This window comes from Rattus norvegicus, chromosome 19 (assembly GCF_021556685.1).
Source record: "Rattus norvegicus strain SHRSP/BbbUtx chromosome 19, alternate assembly SHRSP_T2T, whole genome shotgun sequence".
Taxonomy (NCBI): domain Eukaryota; kingdom Metazoa; phylum Chordata; class Mammalia; order Rodentia; family Muridae; genus Rattus; species Rattus norvegicus.
This window is the reverse complement of record NC_141552.1, coordinates 47,098,651-47,121,306: the sequence shown is the minus strand read 5'-3', so window position 1 is coordinate 47,121,306 and position 22,656 is coordinate 47,098,651. Positions and strand designations below refer to the sequence as shown.

The window sequence follows — 22,656 nt, the reverse complement described above, 5'->3', positions numbered from 1 at the left end:
AGACAGGCAGGGATGGTTTAATATACGGAAAACCATTAACGTGATCCATTATATAAACAAACTGAAAGAACAAAACCACATGATCATTTCATTAGATGCTGAGAAAGCATTTGATAAAATTCAATACCCCTTCATGATAAAAGTCCTGGAAAGAATAGGAATTCAAGGCCCATACCTAAACATAGTAAAAGCCATACACAGCAAACCAGTTGCTAACGTTAAACTAAATGGAGAGAAACTTGAAGCAATCCCACTAAAATCAGGGACTAGACAAGGCTGCCCACTCTCTCCCTACTTATTCAATATAGTTCTTGAACTTCTAGCCAGAGCAATCAGACAACAAAAGGAGGTCAAGGGGATACAGATCGGAAAAGAAGAAGTCAAAATATCACTATTTGCAGATGATATGGTAGTATATTTAAGTGATCCCAAAAGTTCCACCAGAGAACTACTAAAGCTGATAAACAACTTCAGCAAAGTGGCTGGGTATAAAATTAACTCAAATAAATCAGTAGCCTTCCTCTACACAAAAGAGAAACAAGCCGAGAAAGAAATTAGGGAAACGACACCCTTCATAATAGACCCAAATAATATAAAGTACCTCGTTGTGACTTTAACCAAGCAAGTAAAAGATCTGTACAATAAGAACATCAAGATACTGAAGAAAGAAATTGAAGTAGACCTCAGAAGATGGAAAGATCTCCCATGCTCATGGATTGGCAGGATTAATATAGTAAAAATGGCCATTTTACCAAAAGCAATCTACAGATTCAATGCAATCCCCATCAAAATACCAATCCAATTCTTCAAAGAGTTAGACAGAACAATTTTCAAATTCAGCTGGAATAACAAAAAACCCAGTATAGCTAAAACTATCCTCAACAATAAAAGGACTTCAGGGGGAATCACTATCCCTGAACTCAAGCAGTATTACAGAGCAATAGTGATAAAAACTGCATGATATTGGTACAGAGACAGACAGATAGACCAGTGGAATAGAATTGAAGACCCAGAAATGAACCCACACACCTATGGTCACTTGATTTTTGACAAAGGAGCCAAAACCATCCAATGGAAAAAAGATAGCATTTTGAGCAAATGGTGCTGGTTCAACTGGAGGTCAATATGTAGAAGAATGCAGATCGATCCATGCTTATCACCCTGTACAAAGCTTAAGTTCAAGTGGATCAAGGACCTCCACATCAAACCAGACACACTCAAACTAATAGAAGAAAAACTAGGGAAGCATCTGGAACACATGGGCACTGGAAAAAATTTCCTGAGCAAAACACCAATGGCTTATGCTCTAAGATCAAGAATCGACAAATGGGATCTCATAAAACTGCAAAGCTTCTGTAAGGCAAAGGACACTGTGGTTAGGACAAAACAGCAACCAACAGATTGGGAAAAGATCTTTACCAATCCTACAACAGATAGAGGCCTTATATCCAAAATATACAAAGAACTCAAGAAGTTAGACCGCAGGGAGACAAATAACCCTATTAAGAATTGGGGTTCAGAGCTAAACAAACAATTCACAGCTGAGGAATGCCGAATGGCTGAAAACACCTAAAGAAATGTTCAACATCTTTAGTCATAAGGGAAATGCAAATCAAAACAACCCTGAGATTTCACCTCACACCAGTGAGAACGGCTAAGATCAAAAACTCAGGTGACAGCCAATGCTGGCGAGGATGCGGAGAAAGAGGAACACTCCTCCATTGTTGGTGGGATTGCAGACTGGTACAACCATTCTGGAAATCAGTCTGGAGGTTCCTCAGAAAATTGGACATTGAACTACCTGAGGATCCAGCTATACCTCTTTTAGGCATATACCCAGAAGATGCCCCAACATATAAAAAAGACACGTGCTCCACTATGTTCATCGCAGCCTTATTTACAATAGCCAGAAGCTGGAAAGAACCCAGATGCCCTTCAACAGAGGAATGGATACAGAAAATGTGGTACATCTACACAATGGAATATTACTCAGCTATCAAAAACAACGGCTTTATGAAATTCGTAGGCAAATGGTTGGAACTGGAAAATATTATCCTGCGTGAGCTAACCCAATCAGAGAAAGACATACATGGTATGCACTCATTGATAAGTGGCTATTAGCCCAAATGCTTGAATTACCCTAGATGCCTAGAACAAATGAAACTCAAGACGGATGATCAAAATGTGAATGTTTCACGCCTCCTTTAAAAGGGGAACAAGAATACCCTGGGCAGGGAAGAGAGAGGCAAAGATTAAAACAGAGACTGAAGTAACACCCATTCAGAGCCTGCCCCACATGTGGCCCATACATATACAGCCACCAATTAGACAAGATTGATGAAGCAAAGAAGTGCAGACCGACAGGAGCCGGATGTAGCTCTCTCCTGAGAGACACAGCCAGAATACAGCAAATACAGAGGCGAATGCCAGCAGCAAACCACTGAACTGAGAATAGAACCCCCGTTGAAGGAATCAGAGAAAGAACTGGAAGAGCTTGAAGGGGCTCGAGACCCCATATGTACAACAATGCCAAGCAACCAGAGCTTCCATGGACTAAGCCACTACCTAAAGACTATAAATGAACTGACCCTGGACTCTGACCTCATAGGTAGCAATGAATATCCTAGTAAGAGCACCAGTGGAAGGGGAAGCCCTGGGTCCTGCTAAGACTGAACCCCCAGTGAACTAGACTGTTGGGGGGAGGGCGGCAAGGGGGGGAGGGTTGGGAGGGGAATTCCCATAAGGAAGGGGAGGGGGAAGAGGGAGGGGGATTTTTGCCTGGAAACCGGAAAGGGAATAACACTCGAAATGTATATAAGAAATACTCAAGTTAATAAAAAAAAAGACAAAAAAAAAGAATCAATTTTCATGATCATCAATGTGTGAATAGGTTAAGAAACATCACATGTCCTGAGCTCAGAGAAATTGATCCTTTACAATGATTCTGATGTCTTCGCGGTTTTTGCATTGTATTTTCCTTTTCATCCTCTTTAAGCTTCAAAAGAAGGAATTCTGAAAAATCTGAAATTGGGAACATTGAAGCCACTCTTGTATCCTCACCTCTCAGAGTTTTTGCTCAGAGCTTCCCTACTCGGCCATGACAGAAAGCAAGATCCAGTTAATGGAAATGGCAGGTTGCTTGGATAAACCCTGCCTGGGACTTCTCAGAGAGGTTATTTCTTATAATTAGGCCTGCAGAATCCAAGGAAGGTTTTAGAAACCTGAAATTGGTTAGAAATCATTTGCCTTAATAGTAAAAAGCATTGAATGGAGAAAAGTCTAGAATCAGGTTTCTATTAAAACCTGACATACTGCTATAGGAATATAAGAATACCATATTTCTGTTGCATGGTCTATTATATTAACACATTTAATCAGCACATATTACCAATTACCATGGAAAGCAATTGATAAGATTTAACCAGTCTAAATAAAAAGTTATTGGTGGGAACTTCATTCTATATATTTACCACAGGAGCAGGATAGATAGTCAGAAAAAAAGAACAAAGGTGCTTTATAAAATCTTCATTGAAATATAACATGAACCTTTAATATTGGATTTGAAGGAGAATTTGATTTTGAAGGGCAGAAGTTAAATGTAACTAATGAGGAACAATAGAAAATAGCTGAATATTCTAATCACAAAATAGGTCAAAGATGTAGAGAAATCACTCACAAACTAAAAATTCAGTCACTTCCACATTCGGACCAAGGTGTTCATGACCTCTAACAGAGGAGAGGTGTCAGTGAGATGTTGGGATAGTAGTAGAGTTCTGTCCACACTGCTGTAAGGCTCCACGGCTCACCACACTTTTAGAAATCCAGCTAGCAAAAAGGCTTAAAGTCAAATCTGTATATGTATTTTTGACTCTTAACTATATGCAACTTTTGCAACTCCAAAGCATGAAAAGCAGTCATGATCTTTTCATCACTACTCCTTTCTAGAGCACCAGTGGGCAAGGTAGATGTCAATGTGTGGGGAGTATGGACCATTCTCATTTATAGAATAGTTATGTGGAACAAAGTAGTAGAAAAGAACTATGGTGGTTAGCTTAGGGGTGCCCCAAGAATTCTTGGAGAATGAAACTCCCTAGTCTATGCTATTTTCATTTCTATTTTAAATTTGCAAATAGATTAGCACTTTTATTATAAAGAGTCAGTTCATTTGTTTAACTCAGGAGATTTTTGGGGAATTGGGGAGAGTGAAAGACTGACTCAGAGTAGGGATGAGAGAGAGAGAGAGAGAGAGAGAGAGAGAGAGAGAGAGAGAGAGAGAAACATGACATAAAGATAGTTCGTTTGTGACAATTTCAAATTACAGGAAAGTAGAATGCTAGCTAACTCCACATCTGCGTGCTCTTACACTCCAAGTTAATCACCATTAGCATTGAAGTTTATAGAATTGACATGGGTGTCTAAGGGAGGAGGAGTGAATCCAGGGTTTCAAGAACTCTGTCCAAGAACTTATTGTGTACTCTAGTTCAACCTCAAATTCATGGTGATGCCCCTGCCTCAGGTTTGCCCAACCTGGTTTAGACTTAAAATGTAGGCATAAAAAAGCAAATATTACCTTATAAAATTAATATGTATGACATTTGTCAATTGCTATTTTCATGTAAATTGTAAAGGTGCACATTCCTAAGAATGTGGCTGCTTAAATACTTGACCAGTAACAACATGAATAGACACATTAACACAACAGGGGAAAGTTTCACAGGGCCTCAACCTAGACAAAGAACTACAGGCAACTCACGGAAGAGAGAATAAATAAGTCAAGAATGAGCTTCCTAATTGGTTATCCAATGCTAAGTGGTCAGTCCTGGAGTCATGTACATACAAGTGGCATTAATCAGACTCAGTGGGCTGTGTTTACATATTTATGCATGTATGTGTGTGAACAACAATAATAATCCTTTAAAAGGCCATGGATTTGAGGAGTGAGGGGGCACACAGAAGTCAAAGGGAAAAAAAGCATCATTAAACTGTTTATTGAACAGTCACGTCACTTTAAGACATTGGTCATAGAGATTAGTGTAGTGAGACAATGGAGAGAATTACTGAAGACTCAAAGACAATGCAAACACAGCAAAAGGCAAAGAATGAGACGCAGTGTCGCTTCAATAGAACAGTGGTTTCCATGAATTACTGGCAAGCTTCTGAAGTCTACAAGTGGCTGAAGCCTTGCCAACAGTCCAGTGAAGCATGTCACACACAGGGGCCTGCATTTCTGTGATGACTCACACTAGTAGAAAGGAATGTAGAGATAGCTGAGGTCAGCACTTCCCACAATACCTTCACAGAGTAAACATTATACACGGTGACAATTATTCCCACCGTTGTTTGTATTCTTATTCAAATTCTAGTTTTTGATTGACAGAATGCAAGTATCTCAAGTGTTTATGAGCCCCTTATGCATTTTTTTCTAACATGTCATTGTTAAAGGCACCTAAACATGCAGAAAAATGGAGGACTTTATAGGGAATCCATTTCTTTTATGATCTACTTCTCAAACCATGTTTGTTTGTTTGTTTGTTTGTTTATCTCTTTGTTTCACAAATGCTACCTTCTTCGGTATTACTTCATAAAGTCCCTCTCCCATGCTCCCTCCCCTCCTCTGAGAAGTTGAGACCCTCCTAGGTATCCCCTCCACCCTGACATGTCAAATCTCTACAAGATTAGGCACATCCTCTCCCACTGCAGCCAGACAAGGCAGCCTTGGTGATTGAGCTGCACATCTGCTACATATGTGCAGGGGGCCTAGGTCCAGCTCATGTATGCTCCTTGATTGGTGGCTCAGTCCTGTAGAGCTCCCAGTGGTCCAGGTTAGTTGGCTCTTTTGGTCTTCCTGTGGAGTTCCTATAACCTTTGTGGCCCTCAATAATTCATTCTGAAAGAGTCCTCGACCTCTGTCCAATGTTTGGCTGAGAGTATCTGCACCTGTTTCAGTCATCTTCATGCCATGTTTTTGTTTTTGTTGTTGTTGGTTATTGTTTAATGGCTCTTTGGACATCTATTTGATTTCTTTGATATTACTTCTTCTGAGATTACATATTTTTTCGAAAAATGAATTTCTCCATGCTGTTACAGAAGACAGTAAACTATATGAGGTTGGGAAAAATAGACACAGGGACAATGTAACACAGTTAAAGCATTAGAACCTGCTATCGGTGTGACTTATAGATGATGTCATTAATGAGGATCGCTCAGGTGACAAAGCACTTAAGCAGACCTCACTCGGCTGAAGATGGAAGATGCTCTTTCTGAAGTTAATGTTTTGGAATCACAAAACAGGTCCTCCAAGATGGCTCAGCTGCCAAAGGAATTTGTCAGTACTGAAACCCTGAGTTTAGTTCTTAGGACCCATACGGCAGACAGAGGGAAGTGACTTCTTGGGGCCCACATGATAGACATCAGGAACTATTCTGTGAGCTGCTTCTTGACATCATGTTAGACATGTTGCATCATGTTAGACGTACATTCCAGCAAATAAATATATTTTTTAAATTAAATATAAACTACAAAACAGTTCATTTCAATTTGGGGAAAAGATGGGTTATTAATACTATTTTCCTTCCAGAGACTGGCGACATCACAGGTTTTTAAGAAATATTGTGTAATGGTTCCATTTTATCATTTTTAATTAATATCATTATACATTAATTATATTTACGTAGGTATGTTCTTTTAAAGCTAGACTCCTGTATCTTCTTGCAATGCTTTATTTCTGGAATTACCTTCGAATGGTTCATTTCTTCAAGAATAATTGGCTGTTTTATTGTAAATGATATTTTGAAGCTGGATCTGCTTATTGCAGAAAAAAAAGTCAGTTAGTTGATTTCCCTTTTCCTCTTCCTCTCCTCTCCCATTCTCCACTCTCTCCCCCTCTGTAAATGTATCTGTAATCCTTATCCATCCACATTTTACCTCTGTCTCCAGTTTTCTTTCGAACTCCTCTGCAGTGTCTTCCCATCCATATCCTTGGATTTGCTTTCGCTCTGAGTTTGGTTTTCCTGTCTTAAGTATGAAGAGGTCGTGAATGTATAGCACTTGTTACTAACACATGATTGTTAGGGCCTCTTTGCTGACAGTCCTTCATAAGAGGCCTGCCCTCTCATTTCTTCTCATCTATTCAGTGGTTCTGAGTTCTAGCATTCCTGGCGCTAACCTACTGTATTCTGTAACCTGTGTTACTTGGACCCTGCGGCCTTTCAGTGACATCAATGTGATATTTGCCAAGGTGCCTGGAGTTGAGAGCTTCCAACTCTGTGTTTACTTTTTGCAAACTGGAGTCAGTTCTGGTCAGCTAGTCCTCTCAGAATGTCCCTCCAGAGATTTCACAGCCATATTAGATTTCCTCTTACCATGTGGGGATCAGTTTGTTCTGCAAGACTGCAGAAGCCTGGCTGTATACAGCCCTCAGCCTGGCTTTTCTAAGAAGTTTGCAATCAAACTTCCCTAGTCTTCGACCATCCTAATAATATGCACACAGTTCATATCTTTGTGGTCTTCCCTTTTCTTTCCCCAGGCCAAGGAGCCAGGGAGAGGGAACCTTGGCTACGCTGCTCAGAGCCTAACATGGTTCTCTTTTTTTCTCCATTAGTCTGCTCTTCAGTTCTTGTTTCCGTTCATTTGGACAGAGTTCTCATGTCATCACAGGATCTTCTTACCATATGTCCCATGTGCCAAGTCCTCCGGACTCTCACTTCCTAGATCCCTAAATGCCACTCATGCTGAAGGAAATTATATCCTTCCAAGTGGGAAGCTTACTTTTATACTTTTTATCCTTTGTCTTTTATAACTTCCCTCTTGAAATGTGCATGTCTTTGTTCTTGGATTTTTCTGCTTGAAGGAAGTGCGTGTGTGGATTCACAGAATTATTCACCCTTTTTCAGAGGATGAATTAAGTTTTATTAAGCGCCTATATGTTTTCCAGTTTTGCACATTTAAAACCTCAAGATGAAAATATTTATTAACTGCTACTGATTTGTTTTTGTTAAACTTGGTAAACATCAGAAACGAGGTGTTTTCTATTCAGTTATCTTTAGGAAGTCACTCTTGCCCTCTAAATAGCAGCATCAGAAACTAGAGACAATGGTAAGTGAGAGATGTAGTTTTAATATTTCACAATCCTACATAACCATGAGTGCACACATATTTACAAGTGAATGCCTATACTCATGTGTTGTCTGTCGGAAGCCATCCCCATAACTTCAGTGATGGTTCCAGATTCTCTTAGACATCTTAGTTCACACTTGATCATAGATGCATCACTCTAGACTGCAACACAGAACTCCAAGTTCTCAGCACTTGGTACTCACCCACCCAACCCCTGTCTCGTGATGCCCTGCTGAAGCTTAGGGACTGAAGCTTAGGGAGCCTGGTGAAGATTTGTTGGTGCCTCCCTTGCCACTTTCACCCCTAATGATGAGTTCTGACGAGTCATGTGGAATAAAGCACACACAGTGAAGGAAGAAGCCCCTTTCCTGTCTTTATACCACTGTCACTCTGTTGGGTCATTGATGTGTTTGTCTGTTCTGGCATCATATAGGAGAATGGCCTTTTGCCTCTTTTCATTTTCCCACCGAAGCCTTCCTTCCATAATACAGTGCTCAAGATCTCCCTATGCATGGAAAGAGAAGAAGATGAAAAAGGGACTAGAGAACCTATCCAAATACAGAGAAACCATCCAGAGTACATAAATACCAACTACCAAGTACCTTCATGTAGAACTAGAGATGGATCACTCAGGTCACTATACTCTTATTGAGTGTATTTTTCTGCCCAAAGGGTTTTCCTGGTGTTTCGCAGTTATAGTTCTTGACAATCTGTTCTATCACTGCTCAGAGCCCCTGCATTTCTGAAATCCATGATACAACATAGTTAAAATCTTGACATTTGTTGCTTTTTAAAATCTTAACAATTATTTAAATACATTTTATGCCCTAGATATTGATTTTCTTATGTATTGCCTCTGATTATCTTCTAATGGTACAGACCACAACTGTTAAATTATAGACTATTTCATTTGTTTTAGCTAAGTCACATGAAAACATGATTGTAATTTTTTTTACTTTCTTTTTGTCTTTGTCCTAGGAAACAAACCAAGATCTACAATGACCCCAGATAATATCTCTTGCCATGAACTTTGGAAACCCAGGCCCAATAAATAGAGAGCCCGTAACATACACATGTGTTTTGGAACACAAGCTATTTTCTTCTTTCAAAGTCATGCGATATAGATTTATAAAATAGTAAAGAAAGTAGTCAGTGCTGTAGAAGGACAGCAGAAGGATAGAATGTATCTTTGGACAGGTCAGGAGATTTGCATCGATTATTAATGTCTAATTTGTAAATACTTAAAAAACAGAAGGCACAGTACCTTAATTATTGAGAAAGAAAATGAAATATCATATTTAAAAATACATCTTAAAATTATACATACTGCAATACTCTCTGTTCTATTTAAATATTTCACAATTTGCAATCCTTTAAGTATAAACAAAATATGTGACTTCTAATTATTTCTTAATTCTGTGAAATGCCTGTTGTATAATCTATTCTAGAAACTTAAAATTATCTAATATTTGTATTGTCACATAATTTTAGTGGAAAATACATACAAAGAGAAATATAAAGCTCAATCTTTATCATACACTTTATTTTGATACTATTTCACATCTTGCTATGTGTATGACTTTTTAAAAATGGATGCTATATTGTAGAAACTGCCATGTAACCTTCTTTCTTCTTTAAAAATAGAGTGATGAATCTGGAATTTTATGAGTTATGCTCAATGACATAATATTTCAGTGATCTTCATTGAAATTGCTGTCTTGATTTCTTCTTGGAGCTCAACAGATTTTAAATTTGAAGCATTTGGGGTCCACACAAGAGACATGGGCTGGGACATGTAGCCAGGGTTTAGTGTTGGTGGTTGGGCCTGTCTGCTCATGCACTAGGAAGCAAGTTTCCTTTTGTTCCCTCATTTTTCTCAGCTTCCTCTTCCCATCACACCCTATCTCCTCCCTTTCTTTTCAGATGATATGATCTTCTGAGATGTCCCATCTAGGGTGGCCTCACAGGTGGAAACCTGTGAACAATATCCTGTCCATGTTCCCTTCATATACCCTAATTCAGGTACCCTGAGTTTCCCAGAAAACCCTGAGCTGAAACGCTGAAACACCTTCTGATGTTACTGATTTCACTTTGGTTTTGGCTTCACTGTCTTCCCTATCTGCCAGCTTAGCAACAAAATTAAAATGCACTTAACATTTTATTCAGAATTTGACTGTTTTTAATCAAAAAGATTATTTTGTGAATCTCTTCTGCCATATGACATAGATGAAGGTCAAGAATATTTACTTTGAAAGATTAAAATTATGTCATGTGTATTTATATTTGTATATCTACTACAGGGAAATGATGCTTTATTTAATTTAAATGTTTATGAACAACCTATTAACCAACTGTCAGGGAAATTTCTTTTAAAAGTCTATATTATAATATAGTATAGACAATAGTGCTCAAACTGTATTTTGAATACTTGCTAAGTGTGAGTCATATTTTCTTTTTAATGACATCATTTAATTTATAGAAATATCAAAAGAAATATACGATGTTCCTTGTTCACATGATGAGATGCATATTTGACATTGCATGTTGTTAAAAAGTTCACAATAGAAAATGTTTTATAATTAATATATTGCATCTATAATACATGTTCCTCTTATGTAAGTGTATCAGGTCAGGACCCTAATGGGTATAGTTGTTTTCATACAACCACAGAGGAAGTAATCACTAAGCCATATTATTTGATAAACTATACTGATGTAATCTAACTTATATTTTTTAGAATAGATTTTATTATACATGTTTAAGGTATACAACATAATTTTGTGGGATATATGTGGACCGTAGAATGGTAACTATAGCCAAGCAAATTAATATGCCCATCATCTCATAGATGGACCCATTTTCACTTGCTTTTTGTTTTTGACAAATGCAATAGAAATCTATTCATTTGGCAGGGATCCCATGTGTGGTGCAATTTTATTAATTACTACTCTCATGCTGTACATTGTCTCCCCGCATGCCTTCACTGTTCACCTCTGCCGTTCTTAACCGGTGACATACCCTCCTACTCCCAAGCTCATACTCCTGAGTCCAGATTTACTTTCTAACTCTCTATATTTGAAGTTTAAAAATTCTACACATAAGTAAGAGCATTTTATGTGGTACAATGTCCTCCAACTTCTGCCTTATTTGTTATAGCATTATGTGACAAATAGCAGGGTCTCCTTGTCAAAGACTTAACATTTCAATATTCATACTTGGCAATGTATGCTGGTTAGACACCTGTTCTTCTATCTTACCATTATTCATAGTGCTGCAGTGAGTGAATATGAAGCTGCAGAAATCCTTCTAATAATGTTGCAAAATCCGTTCGCTGATCATGTGCACATCATTGGTTGTGTGCATAAAAGAGGGATTGCTGCATCCTAAGGTAGACAGTTTTATTTTTAATATCTTTAAGAACCATGGACCTGGTTTGCACAATAACTGCAACCTTTCCCTTATGCACACCCTCACCAACATTTACCTCTTTTTGTCTTTTTAGACGTTTTGGTACTTGCTATTTCTACCTAGAGGATGAATGATTCTATACCGTAGCCACTAATCTTTGATGGTCAATGACACTCACCGTCTTTCCTTACTCATGATCTACTTAACTATTTTTGCAGCTGTACCTGTTCAGATACTTTGCTGTCACCGCTTAATTTAGTTTTGCTTGTGTAAAGCTTGGTCTTTGGCTAATAGCAGTGCAAATCTACATAAACACAACAGTATGGCAAATTTTCTGGCAGTTGCTTGTGTTTTTGTTTAACAACTGTAGTACCTGAGCAGTTAGGCTACGTAAGCCTATTTCTGAGTTGCTATGTATAAAGGTGGCTTTGGTAAATATATGACTCATATCTTTCAGAATGACTGTACAGATAAATATGAGCCAAATACAGGCACAATATACAGTAGTGACTTATATTAAGTATCTGCATTTATATTATGCTATCAGTTTTAATATGTTTGTTCTTGTGATTGAGCATACTATATCTCATTTATTTCAAATATTCTATATGTCAATGAAATTTATTTCCTGATGTAATTTCTCTCAACTCTTGAAAGGATTTAATCTTATTTATCTTCATGTCTCTATGTATGAGTATATGCCACATGTGTGACAGTCCCTAGAGAGACCAGAGGAGGGTAGTGCTTCCTGGGAGTTAGAGTTACCACCCAAGGGGAGTCACCTGACTTCAGTGCTGGGAAATGAATTGAGATCCTCTGGGAGAGCAACAATGTTCTTAACCATTGACTCATCTCTCCAGCACCTTCTCTCAACTCTTCAGTCCATTAATGACTTTGGAAAATCAGTTGACAAGATCTATAAGGTGATACAATAGAAATGAGAGAAATGTGTCCAATTCATTTTTTGGCATGTTGTAGCACAACCAAAATTAATTTCATATAATATATTAATATTTTAAAAAACATAATGTATTTCCATTATATGAATTGATTGGACATTATTAATGTAATCCTATATTTTGTATTATAGTGACTGGACATCCAATACTCAAGAGAGCTGGCATCCAGATTGTTGGGAAGTTGGTGGCTAGATCCATAAGAGAAAGAAAAATGAAGCAATTTTATAAATCATGAGAACTCTAATAAATTTTCTAACATAGTGCTTCATTAAATAGTTGAACTTATCTCCTCAGAAAAACATATTAGTAATGAACACAGAATGATTTGCTATCAACAGGATAAAAGGCGGAATCTTTACATATGCAAAAGGGGCTGTTGACAAGTTAGTTCCTCATTTCTAAGTAAGTTTAGATGAGCAGTCTTTATCTTCCTCATTGAACATCTGCTAATCATGATGACATGGGTGCAGTGTCATTTATTACTTCTCATTGGACTGAAATCTGTTTTGCTCCACTGCTAATAAAGGTTACAAACTTTAGAATTCTTAGCTTCAAAATTCCCTGTTCTAATATCTTAAATTTTTAATTCATCATTTTTATCCTTTCAAAATTTTATCAGTGTGATATTTTGGTGAAACAAAACATTTCAAATAGATTGTCAGAATGTGTCTTATCACTTAAGTCTTTTGAATTGTTTCTGAAAATGGGTCTAGACCACAGACCATGTTTTTTTGTTTGGTAATCTCTTCTTGACCACATTGCTCATTCTAAAGGGAAGAACAGACCTCCAACATGCTCTATACATGAGTTACTTGGCCTTTGTGCTGCAAGAATTTGAAGTGCAGTGGTTACACCATCAGTTCCTTAAGAATCTAAATTTAGTTTTATTCATATGTCTATTCTTAGAGTCACACTCAACTTCATGAATGGGATTAGAGAATGAAGGTGGTGCATCTGTGGGGAGCAGAGTCCAACATGCAAAACAGACACATATCTGAGGGATAACCTATGGCAGGCATTCTGGGTTCTCAAAGTGCTTAATATTGATCTATTATTACTTTAATATCCCCCCTTATTCCCTCAGGCCACTTACATTAGGTAGTTTACCATGGGAATGCACAAGGAAGTCTGGAGATGAACTGCACAAGTCTATGCCTCACTTAAACTAGAGCCAAGATGACATAGTAGCCATGAGGCAGTCTAATCAGAAAAGTTTAGCTCTTACATCCAACAGGGATGAAAACACTGATGACTAAAATATAGCTTATGTATGAAATGAAATTAAACATATTCTTCTTATTAACAGTTGCAATGAAAATCACTTTAACGAGAAAGGGTGGGATTTTTTGTTATTCATGTGCTAAAAACAGGAATGCACACTCAAACATACAAAAAAATGTAAACATGTACCACTGTTACTCCTAAATATTGGGAGGACAATATGCAGTTATAGTTAAAAGCTTCTTATGGACCTAAAAATTAAGATCTCCCAGTGTTATATAATCTTTTCAGTAAATGAATGACAATCATATCTCAGGAGGTAATTAATATGAAATCATGTCAAAGGTACTTTATAAAAATAAAATGAAATTTAGTTATGAATATAACATTGAATAATAAAGTACTTTTAAAAAGTCATCACTGTTATCTCTGTCTCCTTCTTTTAACTATCATTGGTTTACAACAAACTACAGTGGATTGCTGAATGTCTTTTAGAAGTGTAGGCCTACATTAAGTCCAATGATAATATGTCATTTCAAAGTGTGGAAGACAGTGTAAGGTCAGGGAAAGAAGCCTTCACTTTTCAATTGTCAGATTATATATAAAAATTGGCACTTGGTGCTCATCAAAGAAAAAGAAATATTGGATGTGCTCTAAATGTCCATTGTGTTTTGGAGCCAACTACCTGATGGAAGTCATCAGTTATATGCAAATGAACTGTCAATGGCTTGCCACAGTTGGCAATCACTGGACTGTGAAGGGTATGTCTTAATAAGAACTGAAGCTCTTCACATACTTTGATTTACTGGAAATAAAATGGAAAAGTCCTTTGAGACTACAAAGGACACTTGTTTCAGATAAAACGTCTAGACAGTAGCAATATATTTATGGCTTTTATTATAGCAGAACTGCAAATTAGAACGGAGTGCTGAGAAAGTCCCTGTGACCCAGCTAAATTCTTAAGCACTGCTATGGCCGGAGCAGTGTAATCTTTAAAATAGCTAAGCCAAGAGCCCATTAAGGACAGGGGGATACATGCAAGGCCAAGATTTAGTTTCTTACATATTTTTAAATGGTTTACATTTTACTTTATATGTTGTTTATAATTTTTTATTTTTTATATTTTCTGAAAAAAAAGCTTTCAATATTAATTAATCTAACTATTAGAACTGTTGAAAAGTTAAGTTTCTGTGAACCTGAAACAGAGATCACAACTCAAAAAATTCCAGTGTTAAAGAGTTACTACTTCTCTTTCCAACTTTATTTCTAAAACACACACACACCCCTGAAACTCCTCATTCTCTGCAACTACTCACATTAAGTTTTCATAGTATTATTGTGTCTACACGGTGTTTTCAATTGTAGTTCTACACCATTATAGAACATTGATGAATAGATAAACTTTTTTTTGTTCATACATAATTCAAGCTATGCTGAATTTTTCCCTTTATTCCTAAGCAGCCTGCTGTTTTAAGAAAATACATTGTTTGTTTCATCATGCAGTGTGAATTAGTAGAACCTCTGAGCCAAGCAGTCTCTCAGGGTTCAGACATGTCTGTCCTGTGGTCATCCTTCAGAGTCTGTGCATCCAGGCTCTAAACCGTGGGAAGCATGTGGGAAAAGCATTTACATTTCTTAATCACTCCAAGTAGAACTTAGAATAGATCACACCTGTTAATACTTCACTGGAGAAAACTAACTAGTCATCTAGCTCTATCTACATTCCAGGACAGGACAGGATACCATCTATCTTTGCTTCCAGGAAGAGATTGTGCAGATTTCTGTCAGAGGATGTAGACAATCTGCATTCCCCCTTATCTTCAGCAACAGCAGATAATTTCTAGTGTTTTCACTCAGGTTTATCATCATCATCATCATCATCATCATCATCATCATCTACTATGGTTGTTTATAATATCATAAAATTATCCAAATAATGTAGTCATTTTTAGATTATTCATTTTTTGTTGTTAATTTTCTTATACAGATCACCAAAACCTTCAAAGCATCAAGCATCAATTTATTTTTATTTATTTTAATCTTTTTTTACAGTCCAGATTTTATCCCCCTCCCTCTCCACCCTCTCGCTGTTCCGTAATTCATTCCTCCCTCCAACTTCACAAGGAGGCTCCCTACCGCTCCCCACCTGCCACCCACACCAGACTGCCCCACTTCCTATGGCCTCCAGTTTCTTGAGGGTTAGTTGAATCTTCTCTGAGTCCAGCTGTAGATGTATCAGGGGCCTCATATAAGCTGGATTATGCTGCCTGGTTGGTGGCCCATTGTCTGAGAGACCTCCGGAATCCAGGTTAGTAATTGAGATGACATCTGGTCCTCCTACAAGGTCACACTCCTCAGCCTCTTCCAGCATTTCTGTCATTCAGCCATAGGGGTCAGCAGCTTCCTTCTGTTGGTTTTCCTTCTGTTTACTGGTTGGGTGTAAATATCTGCATCTGACTCTTTCAGCTGTTCGTTGGGTCTTTTGCATGGCAGTCATGATAGGCCCATTTTTTTGAGCACACTGAAGCTCCCTCCTCACTGAAGTGCCCCTTCTCCCACCCCCAACTCCCAGATCCAAGCTTGGGCCTGCCACTGGACCTCCTTTTCCTCAGGCTCTTCTCCATTTTTGTCCCTGCAGTTCTTTCAGACAGGAACAATTATGGGTCAGAGTTTTTGACTGTGGGATGGCAATGCCATCCCTCACTTGATGCCTTGCCTTTCTGCTGGAGGCGTTACTCTCCCCACAGTAGTACATTTCATCTAAAGTCCCTCCCTTTGAGTCCTGAGAGTCTCTCACCTCCTAGGTACATTCTGAAGGGTAACCTCCCAAGGTTGCCTGTTTCCATTCTTTCTGCTCGTTCTCAGGGTTTCAGTTGTGTTACCCCAACCTAATACCTGATCATGTTACCCTCTTCCCCTCCCGTCCCCTTTCTCACCTAGGTTCCTCCATCCCTCCCTCTCCGTGTTTGATCAAGCATCAATTTATAGAATCTCAGTTTTCTTTTATTGCTTAGATAGCTACCTGTAGATATTAGAGAACCCTCATTTTATTTTATGTCATACAATTTTGTTACTCAATAAAATCGTCACAAATAAACAATTTCAGGTATATTTTGATAATGTTTCTTCTTTAAAAATTACCCAGTTCCATTTTAGAAACAAATTTTAGAAACTAATATTGCTAGAGTAATGGAAAAGGACATGGAATTGTATCATCTCCAAACTTTTCTATATAAATAATCAAAAGCAGATTGGTTGAGGAATATTCTAATGGAAAGATCATAAGGAAATCCAAACACCCCCCCCATCCCAGAGAAAAAGAAAAATTTTAACAATCAAAATTCAAATAAATTTGATAAATTTTCAACAACTGTTCTGGTTTCAGCCTGATTCTTTCATGCCTGTTGGCTCTTTCTGAAATAAGTCCTTAAACTTCAATTTAAATAAATTCTGTATTGGAATTAGAAAAATAACAAAAGAATTTCTTCCTAATGTTTTTTAAGAAGTGTCTACACGTTTTATTTGCTTTCCACAGTGTTCAACATATATTTTCAGAACAATAAAATAATATCAACAAACCTCAAACTGCTGAGACTCTATTATAGCCACACTAAATTTATTCTGGAGATTACCTATGTGGAGAGAGTGAGCACAACCCTTTGTACTCCTGGGATTTCTCATGAACAGATCATACCCTAGTGATCCTGAAGTGGATGTATGTGGTGTGACGTTTTGATATTGGTGAGGCAATTCTGGAGTGATATTCTGGTAACCTATTTATATTTTCAATCTTAATAATTTTTTGCCTGATATATTTTTCAAATATGCATTTTGCATTAATAAAGGTAGTATCTTAGGGTTTCTATTGGTGTAAAGAGACACCATGACTATGGCAATTTTTATAGAGGAAAACATTTAATTGAGTTTTAGTCCATTATTGTTATGATGGGAAGTATGGTAGCATCCAGGCAGACCTGATGCTGAAAAGGTTTTGAGAGTTCTACATCCAGATTGGCAGGCAGTAAGAAGACAGAAAACAAAGAGCCTGTCCTGGGCATTTAAAACCTCAGTCATGCCACAGTGGCATACTTCCTCCAATGAGGACACACCTCCTAATAGTGTCACAATCTATGAGCATATGGGGGCCATTTTTATTCAAACCACCACAGGTAGCAATACCTTATCTTCTTCAACTGGAAATCCCTGTCCAGGGATCCTACTTCCTTTTTTCTTTAATCCTTTCCTCCCTAATTACTTTTGCATGTTTACTAAATAATTCTAGTTAGTGAAGGTTCTACTTATTAATACAAAAGGATATTTAAAAATTAAGATGCATCTTTTCAAACTGAATGCTCTTAAAATATATGGTAGATATGTATTATTGTATATATTTAAGAGTAACATATTGATTTAGTGCCTGTCTTAGGTAACATAGAAGCCGCAGCAATAAAGACACACCTACGGGGACACTTTTTTTAAGCTAAGCTAATGAAAGAATTGGGTTGTACACGTGGTAGCGGCCTGGGGAAATGTGTGAGGGTGTTCTGTGCAGAGTCTTAGTTTCTCTGGCAGTATTTTCTTCTCTTTGGGTTTATATAAAGGCCCCTCAATAAATAAGGACTGTCTAATTCTGTTTCGGGAGAGCACAACAGAGAGGCCACTTAAACTCTTATAAGGGATATTTTTTAAAAGGTCTGGGCTTCCGGGTCTTGCAGATTTCCTACTGACCACAATGCTTTATTTGGGGTATCGTGTTCTGAACCTGGGCAGTATAAATCTACATGCTAAAATCATATACTTTAACAAATTACTAAGCCATGGCTATAGCTATTTAGTATCAGAGATTGAATCCAGGACTTTGAATACATGAGGTAAGCAGGCAAGACTATATTCTCTGGACTATATTCTCTAGATATGTCTTTTTAAAAAGTTGCATTATTTTTTTAAAAAAATCAAGAATTTCATACATGGGCGGGCACTGTGTCTACATCACCCCTATTCTTTTTTTCCCATCTCTTCTCATGGCACCAATTCATGATTTCATATTTAATTATTCTTGTTATTTGTACACATAAGGACTCATGTATATACATACATATATCTACTTGTATGTATACATGCATATAAAAGTTACTAGGCCCATTTAATGTTGTTTGTATGAATATGTGCCCAGGGCTGATATCTTGGTTAAGAACTAGAAATTTAATAACAGTGTTGCTACCAGATAATATACTCAAGAGCAAACTGATAGAGCTTCAGAAATAAATATTATATGATATATACAACTGGATTCAGGGTTTCAGCCTTTGTGGTAGGCCTCTTTATATATCCTGAAAGTCCTAAAGGCATCAATTATATATAGCATCATCTTTCTGCCTAGTCTTCTGTTGGTATTTTTATTATTAGTTTTATTGATTTTAATCAGTCTTTATTTTAATTGTATATGAATGCTGTTTCTAGAGTCCATACAGAGGAGTCTACTGTTATATTTATGAGTTGATTGCACTTTCTGGAATTGATGCACAATTGTTTTAACTATAACTGGAAGAAAAACACTGATAAACGTACCTCTGATGAATATATATATATTTTTTTCCTGGCACCTTCCTGGTCTTCCTCTGTTTCCTGGCTTCCATGATGTGAGCAGCTCTTTTCTACCATGCTTTGGGGACATGACATTTTGCTTTGTCTTGAGTCCAAGACAGTGGAGCCAGCCAGCCATTGGAATAAACCATTTGAAACTAAGAACTAAAATAAACCTTGCTTCTTTTTAAGATGTTTATATCATATATGTTATTGTAGCTGGAGAAGGCAAGTCTAGCAATTACCAAACTTGACATGATTTGCAAATTCTACAGCTACTCTGCATGAATTTGGGCTTAAATATAAGTAGATGCTCTGCAGGGAATGAATGCTAAGCTTCTCACTTTCTGAGAAGTTATAAATACACAAAGAGGGAATAAAAAAAGTGAAATCTAATAATAGTACATAATTCTAACCCAAAGGGGCGAAATTTTCATAACTCTATAATGATACAAATAATTCTATAATAGACTGGAAAAAGGTGCAACAATGTTAGAGATTAGGTGTTAATTATAAACCACTATATAAGAACGATCAGACTATGTATTAAAGCTGCCTACTCAGCCCTCACTCCCCATGCATGTTCAACTACTGATAACTTGGAATTGCTCATATTTCCCACTGCTCCCAGAAATTTTATCAATTCTCCAGGTTCTGTGCATCTCACTAACAAAGACAGGACTTCATATACCAGTGGGGACCACAGCATCAAATACATCTCTCCCTGTACCTGACAAGAAACCAGAAGAAGCCTGATTTCTTACTGCACTTGTTGGCATACATTTCATTTAATTAGTGAATGTGCTTCATGCAACCTCCAAAGGAAAGTGACCCATTGTATTAAAAAACAGCAACAACAAAAAAATGTTGTGGAGACAAAGGTTGACTATTGAGGATGGATTTTTGTTAGCCATTTTTGTTAAGTGACCTCTTCATTGTGCAGACAGAGCCTATAATGGTACAAGAAACGTGATAAAAGCTGGAAGGAATAGTGGATGGTTACATCTAAATCTGACTTATTTTTAATTCAGCTATTAAAATTAATATCCTAGTAAGTAGTGCCAAATCTGGGTAGATACTGACCATATTGGTAACTGGGACAATTGCTTTAAGCACATCAGAATGCATTATCACCTAGCTCGGAATTGGAGGCTTAGTCAGTTCCTCAGATGAATTTTTTGTCCTCTCAAAAATGCTAATTCCTTTAGTAAGCAACATACCTTTTTGAATTTGTCATCGTTTCTTCCCCGTTTTCCTTCTTTATAAAGTGATTTCATTGAGGAATACCTTTGGACTACTTTTCTATACCAACAGAGGCAATGTTTTCATGTTAATTTTTTTGATGCTAGAGAAAGAAAAGAGACTTTAATTGCTGTCAACCAGTAACAAATCAAACATTCTCCTATTCCAGCTAAGAATCGATTGTTGTTTTCTTCTACTTTCTGATGCTATTCTTCATAAATTTAGATAAAATTAAGTTCTTAAATGCTGCTCACTCTTCTTAATCAATCATTCCTTTCTTAAGATCATCCATCTACTCAGCAAACCCTTCCTTCCTTAAGTATTCCCAGAATAACAAAGCCCCGTTTTAATCAAGGTCTTGTCGGACCAGAAAGATGGTTTAGTAGGTAAAATGCTTGCTGACCATGCTGGACCCTCTGAGGTCAATCCCTCAAATCCATGTAAAGGTAGAAGCATTTCTACTCTACAATGTTGTCCTTTGATCATCATATGTTCCTCATGGCGCAATTTCTCATCACATACACAGAGAAATAAATATTTTTTAAATTATTCTTTTTCTTTTCTTTTCTTTTTTTATTTTATTTTGTTTTGTTTTGTTTTGCTTTGGAACTGAGGACCAAACCCAGGGCCTTGTGCTTGCTAGGTAAGCGTTGTACCACTGAGGTAAATCCCCAACACCCTTTTTTTTTTCTTGACTGAAGGTCTGGAACATTCTCTTTTCCTTGCTGACTCTAGTATGCCACTTCCCAATTGCTTATAATTCTGACAACCACATTCTTAAGGTGTTTGAGTTTTGAGCAGCAACATAGACCTTTTAAGACTTTAATATTACTTTTTTTGGCCAGTCAATGTGGGTAGAATTTTGTTCTCTCAGAATATGGTGAAGTCCTATTTGAAAAAAGTGTCATTGCAGATATAGGAAGTTAAGGTGAAGTCATACTGGGGAAGGCAGCTCCTACTCTTATATGTTAAGTATCTTTATAAGAAGACAATAAAAGGGCACAGATGCAAGACAAACATGTTGAGATATAAGCATATTGAAGAACCCACAAGCTAAGAAATAATTGGTGCTATAAAAATAACTGGAAGAAGTAAGAAGGGTGCCTCTGAGGCTTGTGAGGCAGTGTGGCCCTGAGCATATCTTGATTATAGACTCAGGTTTTCCAGGCCTATGAGACACTAAACTTCCACTGTTTTGAAACACTCAGTTTCTGCTGTTCAGCAAGTTTAATAAGACATCCATAGCAAGCAAGAATAAGCCTTTCCTGTTTTATAGTTTCCTCTCAATGTAATCATTTTGCATTCAGAGGGAGTCTTCAGTTTTGCACATGCTGGAAAGCACACTACCACTAGTTGTACCCAGAAGCCATTGTGATTTTTACTGCTATAATAATCATTAGTATTTTGTGCTTTGGTTATTTTTACTTTATGTATTAAATACATTAAACATGCATGCTGATTTTGATTGTTATATATTGACTTTGTCCCTAGCCTCCTTACTGAGCTTTATTTTGAGCTCTGATTATTTGGAGGTGATTATACAAAATTTTATCTATAGAAATGCTGTTTTACTTCTATGTCAACTGATAGACACTTATTTTTTTTATGCTTGCCTGTATAAATATTTCAGTAGCATGATAAATGCTGAGTGTTGAGTCATAGTGGGCAGCATTGGTTTATTCATGAGTAATTGAAATATTTCCAACTTCATTGTACAGATACATTTTTTCTTTATTAAAGTTTCATTTTGCATTTTGTACACTGTAGTACATCATTTCCAAAGTGAGTCATTTGTGATTCTTGAGACGAAACATCTTTAACACTGAAGCATTAGATTTACAAAATCACACTCAGAAGACTGGTAGGAGAAAGTTTGCATGGTTTGTCATTGATTCCTAACTCAGAAGAAAAGGAAAGCACCTATGTTCATGCAGGCAACACTCTTTAAACACAATGGACACACAGAGCGGGAGCGGGTCTTGCCATGAGGCAGAAGACTATCAGGGTGAGTAGAAGGTATGATAAGACAGAGTTATAGTGAATGAATGGGACAGAAATACATTCTAGACATCTATGGAGCTGTCAAAGAACAATACAAATAAAAATTTAAAAAGCAAGAAGAAAAAGC

General features: G+C 37.2%; 1 protein-coding gene across 1 annotated transcript in view; it reads left to right on the top strand.

Moving 5' to 3' along the window:
• The window catches only part of Cdh7l1 (cadherin 7 like 1), a 361,963-nt gene extending 344,951 nt beyond the window's left edge, over positions 1-17,012 (top strand). The window contains 1 exon segment of the mRNA XM_087596660.1: positions 12,614-17,012. Coding sequence (XP_087452786.1) covers positions 12,614-12,717 — 104 coding nt within the window. The 3' untranslated portion in view covers positions 12,718-17,012.
• Positions 17,013-22,656: the final 5,644 nt, after the last annotated feature.